Below are 13,252 nucleotides of genomic sequence, written 5' to 3'. Positions count from 1 at the left end.
CTAGTTTCAACCTTCTTGAAAACTTCCTACTGCAAAGAAGTTTTAGGTCTTAGTGCAGTTTTTCTGATGAAACTGTAGGTTCCCTAGCTGTGGAAAGCCCTTACCACAGACGTCACAGACATAAGGTCTCTCTCCAGTGTGCATTCTCATGTGTACACGGATATGACTCAACTGTCGGAAGCTCATTTCACACTCAGTGCAAGAGTATGGCCTCTCTCCAGTGTGTGTTCGCCGATGGCCTTTGAGTACATTGAATTTTGCAAAACACTTCCCACAGTCGGAGCAGCGGTAAGGCTTCTCGCCTGTGTGCAGACGTCGGTGCTCGGTCAGGCGAGCGCGATGGTTAAAAGATTTACCACAGTAGGAGCAGTGGTATGGTTTCTCCTGGGTGTGGACTCGTTGGTGCTGTTTTAGACCGCTTGGCCTTACAAAAGACATATTGCATTCATTGCATTGAAAGGGCTTCTCTCCCGTGTGGATTTTTTGGTGGAAGTTCAGGCCTGACCTCTGAGTGAACCTCTTTCCGCACAGTGTGCATTCATATGGCTTCTCCCCTGAGTGGATTCTCTGGTGCACATGAAGCTGAGAGGATGTGACAAACCTCTTCTGGCATTCAGAACATTCAAATGGCTTCTCTCCAGTGTGTATCCTCACATGAGTCACTAAGGTTGCAGACTGGTTAAAACTCAGTCCACAGTAAGAGCAGGTGTGAGCGGCCATTTTCTTGTGGGTCGCTTTGTGCGTTTTCAGGGACTTTGCACTGCTGAAGATTTTCAAGCACGGGGTGCAGTGGAACTGCTCCTTCTCCTCTATGATGCCAATGTAATGATGGCCCTTTGAGACAGTCAGACTCTTCTCACTCTCTGTGCTGTGGTGCAGCATATCTCCTTTTGAGACACTCGGAATCTTTTCACTCACACTGTGGTGTTTAGCTCTCTTCTTAGACTTGGTTTCTTCTCGCAGAGTCTTCTGATGAGTACTAGATGCTACAAGACTGTCATCAGTGGTCGGTGGTTGGGGCCTTTGTTCTTGGCATCATAAGAAGGGAAAAATAGATTAATTAATATTTCAACATAACAAGTCACACTTTTTGTTTGCTTCTTTTTGAGCATCATTTTTAAACAGGACAAATACATGGTTGAAGATTAAATATAAAATATATTTGACATCACCAATTTTTATGCTCCCTCCAACACATGATTAATGATAAAAAAAAAGAACAATGTTTCCCCTCCTAAGACAAATTGAGATATCTTAACTGTGAATGAATACTAACCTTCTCCTCCCCCGAGTAGCGTCAATGTGTTATTCTGCCCCAGTAAATGTCTGCAGTCCATCAGTTGAATTGTCAGCGTCTTCAGTGGAACATGCCTTGTTGAGCGGTCCTTGGGAGGAGCAGGAGGAGCTGCAGAGGCCCCAGTGTGAACAGGGGGTTGGACGGAGGCTTCTGGAGAGGGAGAAAGAAGGGAGAGAAATAGACGGAAAATAGTCCATGTGTAATTAACTCTTTGAATGCCACACTGTTTTTGGAAGTTATTATACATGTCCGAGAGTGCCGGCAATCTACTTTTTTTTTTACTATTTTTGTAGAGCCACAGCGTATTCTATGTTATAGTTATGGACACATACTATGACTCATTTGAAAGGTGAGACTGAGCTCTCAGTGGGTGAAAACCGTTCATTTCTACGTGTCTCCATTCCTGAGACATCCCAAGCTATATCTACAACTGGAACTTTTCCTGCTGCCGACCTAGTCATGTTTCCGTAATGTTGCCGCCACAGCTGCTATGTGAATGCAATGGCGGAAAAAATCTGCACTTGTCAGTGATGATCAAGGGAAGTGTTACGCGTATTTAAAGGGCCCTTTGTGGAAGTTTTGCTCTCGGGGTCCCCCTACAGTTGGGAAACAGTGATTTTGTCTATTACTCACTGCTGCGGGTTAGAGTGTACCTCACCTCACTGTGTGCTCTGAGTGTCTAAATTCATGGATGGGATACATTTCCAATTTTATGTCATAGGATCAAAAGAATATCTATACTAACCACCATTTGTCATAGATTAATTATGATCTTCATGTGTTTTGTTGCATTTAGGCAACACGTTTAATGTGTAACAGTCAACACAAAATAGGCTACTCAAACTAAACACATTGTCATTTTCATCTCATTTGTATAAACTGTTCTTGGTATCAAGACATGCAAATGTTCAAATTGGCTGTTAAAAACTTCTCATTTATTAGATAAAACGTACAACTTCTACCGTTTACCACCATTCAAACTCCGTGTGAACTAATTAGTGCATCGTGGGGAAACTGAGGGACCATACCACTATGAGTAAATAGAGGGGTTTATTTTTAATACTAGTAATATAATCAATGATGATGATGATAATAATAATAATAATAATAATAATAATAATAATAATAATAATAATAATAATAATACATTACCTTTATATCTAAGTGTTATTTTGTTAGATTTTTTCTTATGAAAAGTAATGTTTAGTTAGGGAAAGAATGTTTAAGTCAAGCCTGATGCCTTTAGTCTTTTCCACATGGGGAGGTATACAGTTTATTAATTAACAATGGTATCGGATCGGTATCGGATATCGACCGATACGCAGAGCCCAGGCATCGGTATCGGTATCCCTAATATGAAGCTATCTGCAAAGTAGAAAAGTCGATTTGCATTATAGCCTGTGGCAAGACACTTTCACCAGAGAAGTAAATAAACAAACATGACTCAGTCATTAGGTTAGTTAGCCGAAAATTGTATTTCTGTCGTGATTATTGTGATTTACTTTCAAGAATGTAGGCTATAGCCCCAACCAAACGTGCACACACCGTTTAGACATAGGCTTAGGCTACCTCTCTGTTTTTTTGTCCTAAAAGAGGCTTAGGCTACCTCTCTGTTTTTTGTCCTAAAAGACGCTTGTCATAAATCGCTACTTCAACATCAGGCTGTAGAAAGTTTACACTTAATCATAACACTTCCGGTTTCGTTGACTGCTTCAGGCATCGACATCTTTTACTGTCTATTCGAAATACACGCTAGTTTGGGCTCTCATTGAATTTGAGGAAGTGGTGAGGGAAGTGTATGCTGTAAAGCAGTCGAATTTTGTAGTTCTTTTCGGGTTCCCACCCGAAACCCAAAGTTCCATAGTGCCAGTAAAAGCGATACAGACACCGTCAGGCTATGGCAGACGTGTGATCCAACATCGATGTACCATCACAAGGGTCTTAGAAATGTATTATTAAGGTTGAAAAATGACATGGTGTTGCTTTAAAGCGCCTTAAGTCAATGTCAAACAGTTCTATCTCACTAACACGCTGCAGGTAATGCTAGCCTCTTCCATAGCCTACTCCCGGGGTGGCTCTCAAACTCTCTCCTCGATCCTCGGTCCCACTGATCTATAACTATGGATAGACTATCCCATTGTTGAGACTGCCACCTTGTGGCGAACCCACAAAATGACGAAATGACCTGGTATTGACCTGACGTACCTGATTCATTCAACACAATTCATGCGGCAATATCAATCAAATGTCGCGTTGTGATATAATGATATAATGTCCACATAAAATGTCCGGATCGTGAGATTCTACTTCAGTTCTCTTCATAACAGACTTCCAAAAATCACACATAAGGTGAGTTAGAGTGTCTATTTTTGTAATTAAAAAAAACGCATGGGAGCTAAAAACACAATATTGCATTGCTGGCACTCAAAGAGTTAATAAGAAAAATAAAAGAAGAGAGCGAATGGCAGAATGACAGTATGTGTACTGGGCAACACATTTGTATTTGTCTATCAAAAGTCCTGGAGGGTGTGAACAATGAGGGTGCAGTTCCAAAAGGTAACTTTCACTTGAATCAGAACTTATACTTTTACCTATTTTTTAATGGGGACATATACCTCTTTTAAAACAAGTTAGAATTGGTCTCTCCCAAATTGAGCCGTTTCTGGGCTGGCCACGCCTCCGGCTGCATGTATTGATTACGCTGCTCGTTTCACAGGTGAAAATGACAACAAACAGAGCCGGCATCCAACCACATATGTTAGACCCTGATGCTAGGGTAGGTCTATGCAAATTCCCTTAGTATGACATCAGAATAAGGGAGCAATCCAAATGGCTCACAGCAGCATACTATTCTTGACACCAAAGTCTTTCTACTGATCTACAGAAAACGGATGGATGGGTTTTTTTTCGCGCTTTGAGTGTTTATAAGAACAGTGGAGGCCTAAATATGAACACAAAGGCCCGCAAAAAGTGAGTTTTGCATAATATGTTCCCTTTAACTAGACCCCGAAGCCGCCCCAACACGCCACCATTTGCACCATTTAGAATTTCAGCCGTCGCCAGCCAACAGACAAAATTGAGACAAATTGAGCCGCCATCTGATCAACTTTGGCTGAGCCAGTTATTGTATCTAAAAATAATTCTATCACATAGAGACATACACACACGAAAAAATAAACGATACACAAGATTTTCCCCACTGGATTCACCACATCAGTCTTGTGCTCGTTGCTACGATACACAGGACTCACAGTGACTCCCAGTGCACGTTCTCAGCAATGTTTTTTTCTCACGCTGAGATGAAATGGGAGAAAGAAGCAAACAAGGTAGCCTAATTTTGATCTCGCTTTTCATATACTTTCCTAATTCCTACGTAGTTCTACTCAGACTTTTGTTAAATCTTCAGGGCCCGGTTGCACAAACACCAAAAACCAAAGATTGACGATATGAAACATATTCTGGAATGGACGGATTTACAGCATTGAACACGATATTACTGCGACTGCAGCATTCCACCGTTTCTAGAGATTGCTGCACTAGTTCACAACGCATGCTTCAGTCTACATTGAAGTGTGCAGAGCTTTGTTCAAAATAATATAATAACATGTGTATTGAGATCTAGTACAACATAGACATCTGTAGACATGAAGTGGCAACAAGCCATTATCAGCCATGAAAAATTTGGCGGCTGCAGCAACCATTTGGCTGAGCCAGCTAGCCAGCCAATAACTTCATCAGCCAGCCGTTGATTCTCAAAACAAATGGCTTCAAAGGTCTAATTTCAATGTTTCTCAATTTTAAATATCTGAACTTCAATTTGAATCTTGAATTTCCCTTGCTGGTGATTCTCCAAATCCTCGATTCGATTCAATTTAAATTTTAAGGTCGAACAGCCAACATGGACATAATTACATTGTAAATAAATGTTGTTTGTACATTTATTCAGCGATATAAGCATTTATTATGACCGCTTATTCTTACGATGAAATTAGAGTAATGCGAACGTTTTATGAATTACACATGAGCCCAATCATACGCTGATCAGATCGATGCTGGTTTCTAAGCTCGGTGGATAAATGAGGGCCAGTATGTGCACTCACCTGTGTGAAGCCTTTTATGGATCTTCAATTCATTCACATTTGAAAAGCTGCTTCCACACTGGGCACAGTTATACGACTTCTCTCGAACTCGACTCCTACGGCGATGTTCCATTTCATCCACACCGGAACAGGATTTTCCACACGGCCTTGCTCTGGAGTGCTTGCTCTGCTTGTTGATTCTCAGGTTTTTTCGTGATCCTTGTGAATTGGTCTTTTTACGACGTAAAGGCTGATGCTCATGTTGCTCCAGATGACTTTGAAGATCACCTGACTTATTGCAGTTCTTTCGCTGTTGGTGTGTTTTGAGTTCACTGGACTGGGAAAAGCACTTTCCACATTCAGAGCAGGGGTAAGGCTTTTCTCCTGTGTGGACTCTCAGGTGACACTTAAGGTGACTCACTGTAGTGAAGGACTTTGGACACTGAGGGCACCGATAGGGCCTTTCTCCAGTATGGGTCCTAAGGTGCACCGTAAGATGGCTGCTCTGAGAGAAGTCTTTCCCACAATGTGAACAGTGGAACGGCTTCTCTCCAGTATGTGTTCGCAAGTGAGCTTTTAGATGAGCATGCTGAGAAAAGCGTTTGTCGCACAGTGTGCAGACATACGGCTTCTCGCCGGTGTGAAGCCTTTCATGGGTTTTCAGTTCAAACAGCCTTGCATACCAACCTCCACAGAATTTGCAGTTGTAAGGCTTGTCTCCATTGTGCACTTTTTCATGACTCTTGAGGGAACTTGAATTAACAAATCTCTTCCCACAGACAGTGCATGGATATGGTTTCTCTCCAGTATGAATTCTCTGATGTACCCTGAGATTGTCCAGAAAGTTGAAACTTTTACCACAGTCTGAGCAGTGATGAGGTTTCTCTCCAGTGTGGATTATCTGGTGCGATATCAATTTACCCAATGCAGCAAATGCTTTTCCACAGTCAGAGCAGTGGTATGGTTTCTCTCCAGAGTGGATTCTCTGGTGCAATATCAATTTACTCAAACAAGCAAAGGCTTTTCCACAGTCTGAGCAGTGGTATGGTTTCTCTCCAGTGTGTTTTTTCATTTTACTCCCTTCATCAGGTGCATTCCTACAATCTGAGCACTGGTCAGGTCGCTCTCCAATATCTATTTTCTCACGGCTAGCGAGTAATGATGGATAGTTGAAACTTTTCCCACACTGCGAGCACTCATGCACTCTTTTCTTGTCCACATCCCGGTGTTTTTTAGGGGATTCAGAGTCAGCCAAAGTTGTTCTGCCTGAATGTTTGCAGTTCTCTTCTCTATCTTGTTCTCCCTTGTGTGATGAAGCACACTCGATATTGGCCTTCATCGCTGAAGTATTGGCTGCTAACAAAACAATCAAAAGGAAAAAAAGACAAAAGCATGTGAGAAACAGTTCAGTCCATTGTTAATGCCTTCCAGGGTTCCCCCATACTGTACATTGACTAATCTGTGGCGTTACGCCACAATATCATCATTGACCATTACACAATCATCACTCTATTTCTATTTTAATTTTGATAAATATATTTTCATTGAGCTACACTTTTCATGCTCGCAGACATTCCTTGCTCCTCCATGCTCTGTCTCTCAAAAGACCCGCTGCCCTTTCTCTGCATGTACAGAGGGGGGAGAAGTTGACTAAAAAGAGGAATATAAAATCATCTTTTGGAAATTGATCTTAATGCCTTCATTCTATCTAACCCTTAAGGTCACCAATTTTCTTAGTGGTAACACTTTATAATAACTACACACAATTCATCATCTATTAAGCATTTGTTAACTATTAGTTAATGGTTTGTTCATCATTAGTAATTAATTGTTCATGCATAATTTATCATCACTTAAGCATTTGTTCACAAAGTCATGGTTATGGTTATTTATACCACTGCTTGGTCAAATTTCCTATTGTGATGCGCTATTTGGAACGTGCATTATTTTTCTTACCGCACGGCTATGAAGTAGTTCCCTTCTTTTGGGCTTATTACACTTGAATATTAATTCGCCAATGTGAATGTAACGATAAAAACAGCAATGTTGTATCTAAGACAGTGGCAATATAAACGAAAATGATAGCAGTGGTATAAGCGGGATAATCAACTCCGCGCCGTGCGTTTCTAGGAAAATAATGCACTTATCGAAGTGTAAAGTCCCCTCCCCCTGCGGCGTCGGGTCCTTATTACCACTTCGTGCATTATTTTCTTAGAAACGCACGGCGCGTCGTTGATTATCCCTTACTTAGCAGACGCCTTTGTCCAAAGCGACATAAATAACAATACAAATTAAATTAACAGTGAACAATTACAAAATAGGGAGAATAGCAATATTATCAATAAAACTGTATAAAACAATCATTTTAAGCACTAACCTAATGAGAGAGAAACAATGAAAATGAGAATAGCTATCAAAATACGTCACTCAATTAATCATATAATAACAATAACTATGGCATCTATCAATGGACAAATTATAACAAAACAATACTATTATATAAACCATAACATATAACAAACGCTCAAAAGACTAAGTGCATATTAAACAAATATGCCTTAAGACCACTCTTAAAAGATCCAAAACTGTTGCTGGAGCGGAGAGCACTGGGCAACTGTAACGGGTGCTAGCTGGTTAGCTATGCTGTAGAACGTTAGTAAACCTCACTCCCCGACGCTTCAAGAGCGCTGCTGGCATGAAAGCTAGTAGCCTGGGCTTTTAGCTGGATTGTTAGCGCGCTCGACTCCCGATCCGAGGTGCTGCTGTCTCGCGGGTTCGAGTCCAGGCGTGTGCAGGGCTGGACCGCGGTGGTTCCACACAACGCAGGTTACACAACTCATTCTACCAACACGGAACCACTGAAGAATAGGATCTACAATTTGACCTAGCATGTATGGTTGGTCGACATAACAGACGCTCCTCAGAAGATCGCAATGGGCGGTTGGGAATGTACATCTTGATCAAAGAGCTGAAGTAGCTGGGAGCAGATCCAGTCAGTGTCCTGTAGGCCAGAGTGAGAGATTTAAATTTAATTCTGCCTACTATAGGGAGCCAGTGGAGAGTAACTAGAGGGGTTACATGTGTCCTCTTTGGCTGATTGAAGTCGCGCCGCAGCATTCTGAATCAACTGTAGTGGTCTTAATATACAAGCAGGTAGGCCAGCTAACAGGAAATTGCAGTAGTCCAGCTTGGAGATAACCATTGCCTGTACAAGAAGTTGTGTGGAATCTTGTGTCCGATAAGGTCTGATCTTCCTAATGTTGTACAGGGTATACCAACATGACTTTGCAATTGAGGCAACATGCTAAGAGAAATTAAGTTGGTCATCAATTATGACACCCAAGTTACGTGCCGATCTAGTTGGAGTCAGTGAGGATGAGTCAAGCTGGATGTTGATCTGTTGGGGAATAGCTGTTTTTGCTGGAAACACCAAGAGCTCAGTTTTTGAGAGATTAAGCAGAAGGTGCTGATTCTTCATCCAGATTGAAATACCCTTTAGGCATGCAGAGATCCGATGGGAAACACTAGAGTCTTCAGGTGGGAAGGATAGGAAAAGTTGAGTGTCGTCCGCATAGAAATGATATTCAAATCCATGAGAGCGAATAATCCCACCTAAAGAAGTGGTGTAAATAGAGAAAAGGAGGGGCCCTAATACTGATCCTTGAGGGACTCCTGTAGTCAAGTCAGCAGAGGTGGAAAAAGTACTAAAATATTGTACTCAAGTAAAAGTACCAATACTTTGCTGAAATATTACTCAAGTACAAGTTAAAACACCCATCTGAAAATATACTCAAGTAAAAGTAAAAAGTAGTTAATTAAAAATGTAATTTAAGCAAAAGTTACTTAGTTACTTTTTTTGTTTAGAGAGGCAGCTAAGGCGGTCAGGCACATGAGGGTTAATACTAATTTGTAGTGAGAAAGTAGGTGCTATTGCTGCGTATGCTTTCCACTGTATATTTTATTTTACCTGAATATTTCAATGTCCAAATTAAAGGTCAAAAAGAATGTCAGACAAAATGTAAAGTTTGCCTTTTGTATATAAATAGGCTAATAAAGACTATCTAAGGTCAATCTCACTCTCCCTTGCTAAAGCACAAAATGGCAGGCCTATAGTCCACCTGCACAACGATTCATAAAGTAGGCTATCTTTTGTTTATTTAGTTGAGCATCGTGGACCGCTTCATGCCCTATTGAAGGACATGCTGATCATTGTCACCTTAGAAGTTCCACCGATTCACTTTTTTCCTCTTTTCTTTTTTTAACTCAAGTAACTGATTGGATTTGTGATGTAACAAAGTACAATACTTCACTCAAAATGTAATCAAGTAACATTTAAAATACAGATTTTTAAAACTACTCAAAAAATCCAAAATACACAAAAAAACTACTCAATACAGTATTTTGAGTAAATGTATTTCGTTACTTTCCACCTCTGGTAGTCAGGTCATGAGACTTTGATATCTGTCCCTGCCCAGACACGCTAAAAGAATGCCCTTTAAGGTAAGATTTGAACCAGTCAAGAGCTTTCCCAGAAATTCCCAGGTATAGTGTAGAAAGGAGAATGTCATGGTTAACCGTATCAAAGGCTGCAGATAAATCTAACAGAATTAACACTGATGACTGAGCAGAGGACTTAGCTACTCTCAATGCTTCAGTCACAGATAGAAGAGCAGTTTCAGTAGAATGAAACAGACTGCATAGGGTCTAGTAGATTATTGTAGTTATGATTGGTTTGTTCATAGTGAATAAGCCTATTTCTAAAATATGTATAATTGTTGCTAATACTTAACATATCATGCAATAACATTTTGTTAATTAAATACTATTCATTATTTAACAGTTGTTACATACTGTATGCACTAATGATTAGTAAGGATGTGAATACATGTTTTATAAACCACTTCCTAATACTATAATTCATGATTAACTCAGGAGGACTCAAGTGGTTAGATATTTGTGAGCTCATCTAAAGTGAGTGCGTATACACAATTATAAATGTTTGTTCATAGCAAACACGCGCAGCTACAATAGCAATGAGCAGGGGTAGTGTAGAGGATAAGGCATTGGGCTAGCATGCTGTAAGCCTAAGAGTTGGGGGTTCAATCCCAATTGTGGCCTTGCTCTTTAATTTCATTGATAGTGTAAGTATCTTTGGATGAAAGTGTCTGCTAAATGAATAAATGCAACTGTAACCTTTATAACTCATTTGTAAATATGTAGCAAGGCATACACAGTCCTCACTTTAGATGAGCTCACAAATATCATTAACTAACCACTTGTAACTCCTGTGTTAATCATGAAATACAGTATGAGAATTAACATAGGAGTAATACTTTACAAATGATGATCAAAGCATTTACTAATAGTTTGTAATTGGTTCATAATAGGGAGATTATTTCATTTAGAAATGGTTGTTTCATTATTTATAAGGTATAAACCATGTATTTACAAACATTTGTTTTATTTACTATGAACAAACCACTCATAACTTTGTGAACAAATGCTTTACTGATGATGAATTATGCATGAACAATAAATTACTAATTATAAACAAACCATTACCTAGTAGGTAACAAATGCTTAATAAATTATGAATTGTGTGTAGTTATCATAGTGTTACCTTCTTAGGTAATGAATAATGTATCGTAAATAAATAAATGTTCTTCCTTAAAATACAGGGGGCATAAGTATTTGCACCCCTATGTTATATTCCCATTGGCAGACAGATTGTTATTTTTAAACACCAGCTATTTCATGGCTCCAGGATACTATGCATCCTGATAAGTTTCCCTTGGCCTTTGAAATTAAAAATTAGTAGTTATTAGCTGTTAGCTAATTAGCTGGTTTGAATTGCATTGAGCTCAATGAGAATGAAACCAGCTAATTAGCCAACAGCTAATAACTGACATAAAGCATGCCAAACTCTTAGTATGGTGAAGGGTATAGTGTTGATGTGGGGTTATTTTAATTCCAAAGGCCAAGGGGATTTTATCAGGGTGCATAGTGGCCTTATTCAGCACTCCGTACAGAACCCAGGATAGGCCAAGCCCTGACTGAGCCCAATACAGTATTTTCACTAGTGGCTGTGTTTGCCTTTCTTATAGAAGTGTGAATATTGATTGCTGTGTATACCTTTCTTATGCGTGGTGCAGTATTTCCCAGTTGCTGTGCTTGCCTTTCTTATAAAGGGTGCAGTGTAGGCTAGTGTTCTAATCTACAGTGTGGCACTGGCTACTGGCCTACTTGGGTCATGTCCATGGATATGTTGTAACTTGTAATTGACTGGTCTTCAATATTTTAAACTTGCATTTGCTGTATAATAAACAGAATTTTGTATTTTTGATAAAATCAGCCTCAGTCATTCCTTAAAGACACCCTATGCAACTTTTTCATAGTCATAAAATCGCTTAGAAATCGTTGTTTTGCTTGACTGACCAGTTTTATCGAAAACAGTAATATTTCCTCCCGCCCCCAGTGTCCCTATCCGCTATTGCAACCTTGCAACTTGTTCAGGAGACGAACTAAACCGCAAAGGTGGTTTAGTTATGTCCGCTTTGTTAACTTGACAGCGAGCGAAGATATTCTATTCTGTCAAAAGTAGGGCCACTGCTGATGAGCTATTCCACATTCTCAACAATTACCCTAGTCCAGTGTTGTATAGTAACGAAGTAATAATACTTCACTACCATACTTAAGTATATTTTGGGAGACTTTGTACTTTACTTGAGTTTTTTAAATTCAGATTACTTTCACTTTTACTTCACTATATTTCCAAACTTAATTGCATACTTTTACTCCAATACATTTTCAATGTGCCATATAGTTACTCGTTACAAAAAAAAGAAAAAATTACTCTACCGGTGACTTCAACGAAGTCAGGAATGACTTGTCTAGGCATGTTTGCACTTGCGCATGACGGTACTCCACCTGTCAGCTTCACGTGAACAGCTCAGCAGAAGGCAGAATAGAAAGCTTCGCAATAGAAGACGAGATGGAAACAGCAGCTACGTTGGCTACAAATGAAGGGGACCCTGATGATGAGCACCCTAGGCCATATTTAAACTCAATTTTCTCTTACGTTGATGTGAAAGATTCATCCTATCGAATGAAGTGCCTCTTATGCCTCCCAAAAAACGTTGAAATTCTATCTTACAAAAACTCCCCCTCCAATTTAAAGAATCACATTGAGGCATTGTCAGTCTTCTGACTAGGCCTACTTGTCTTTTTCCAGGTTTTAAAATACTGGATGAACTTTAACATATTAAAAATTCAGACTGTCTTTGATTAGGCCTATTATTAACATTTACTTGTACTTTTACTTTCATTACTTGAGTACATTTAATTGAAAATTACTTGTCATACTGAAGTGCAAGAAATTCCAGATACTTTAAGACTTTAACTCAAGTAACATTTCAGTCGGTGACTTGAACTTTTACTAAAGTCATTTTTTGGTAGGGTACCCATACTTCCACTTGAGTTTGATTTCCCAGTACTCTATACAACACTGCCCTAGTCTACCTGGCAGAATATGACATCAAATGGGAAAACTGTGAGGGACTCGGATGGCGCTCAGACGATAGCAGGTAAAAGAAATGGCCTGCAGACCGTGATAGAGGGAGTACTTGGACAGAGGAGGATAGCGCCCGATGCGCAACGGACGGACTGTTTCATTCATAGGGAAGCGCTCGCGTCAGGGCCTGACCTGACTAAGATTTTGAACGAGGTTGTGCTTCATTTAGCCTATAACACAATGGTAGCCTATAGTTGGCCCTTTTTCTGTATTTTTGGAAATCAGCTTTTTTTGAAGCAAGGATTAACACCTTGTCAATGACAAAAACTGACGATATTGGTCATTGATTTAGATTTGTATTTTCTC

At 39.8% G+C, this 13,252-nt stretch overlaps 1 protein-coding gene across 1 annotated transcript; it reads right to left on the bottom strand.

Annotated features, from left to right (window-relative positions):
- LOC134077515 (zinc finger protein 850-like) lies at positions 1-6,715 on the bottom strand. Its single transcript, XM_062533175.1, has 3 exons — positions 5,398-6,715; positions 1,277-1,444; positions 1-1,028 (listed from the first exon to the last, which is right to left on the bottom strand). Exons 1-3 carry the CDS (start codon positions 6,713-6,715, stop codon positions 43-45), a joined length of 2,472 nt encoding a protein of 823 aa, XP_062389159.1. The 3' UTR covers positions 1-42.
- Positions 6,716-13,252: the final 6,537 nt, after the last annotated feature.

Source organism: Sardina pilchardus, chromosome 1 (assembly GCF_963854185.1).
Source record: "Sardina pilchardus chromosome 1, fSarPil1.1, whole genome shotgun sequence".
NCBI lineage: Eukaryota > Metazoa > Chordata > Actinopteri > Clupeiformes > Clupeidae > Sardina > Sardina pilchardus.
Note: the sequence above shows the minus strand (reverse complement) of the source record. Positions and strands in the feature narration are given on the sequence as shown.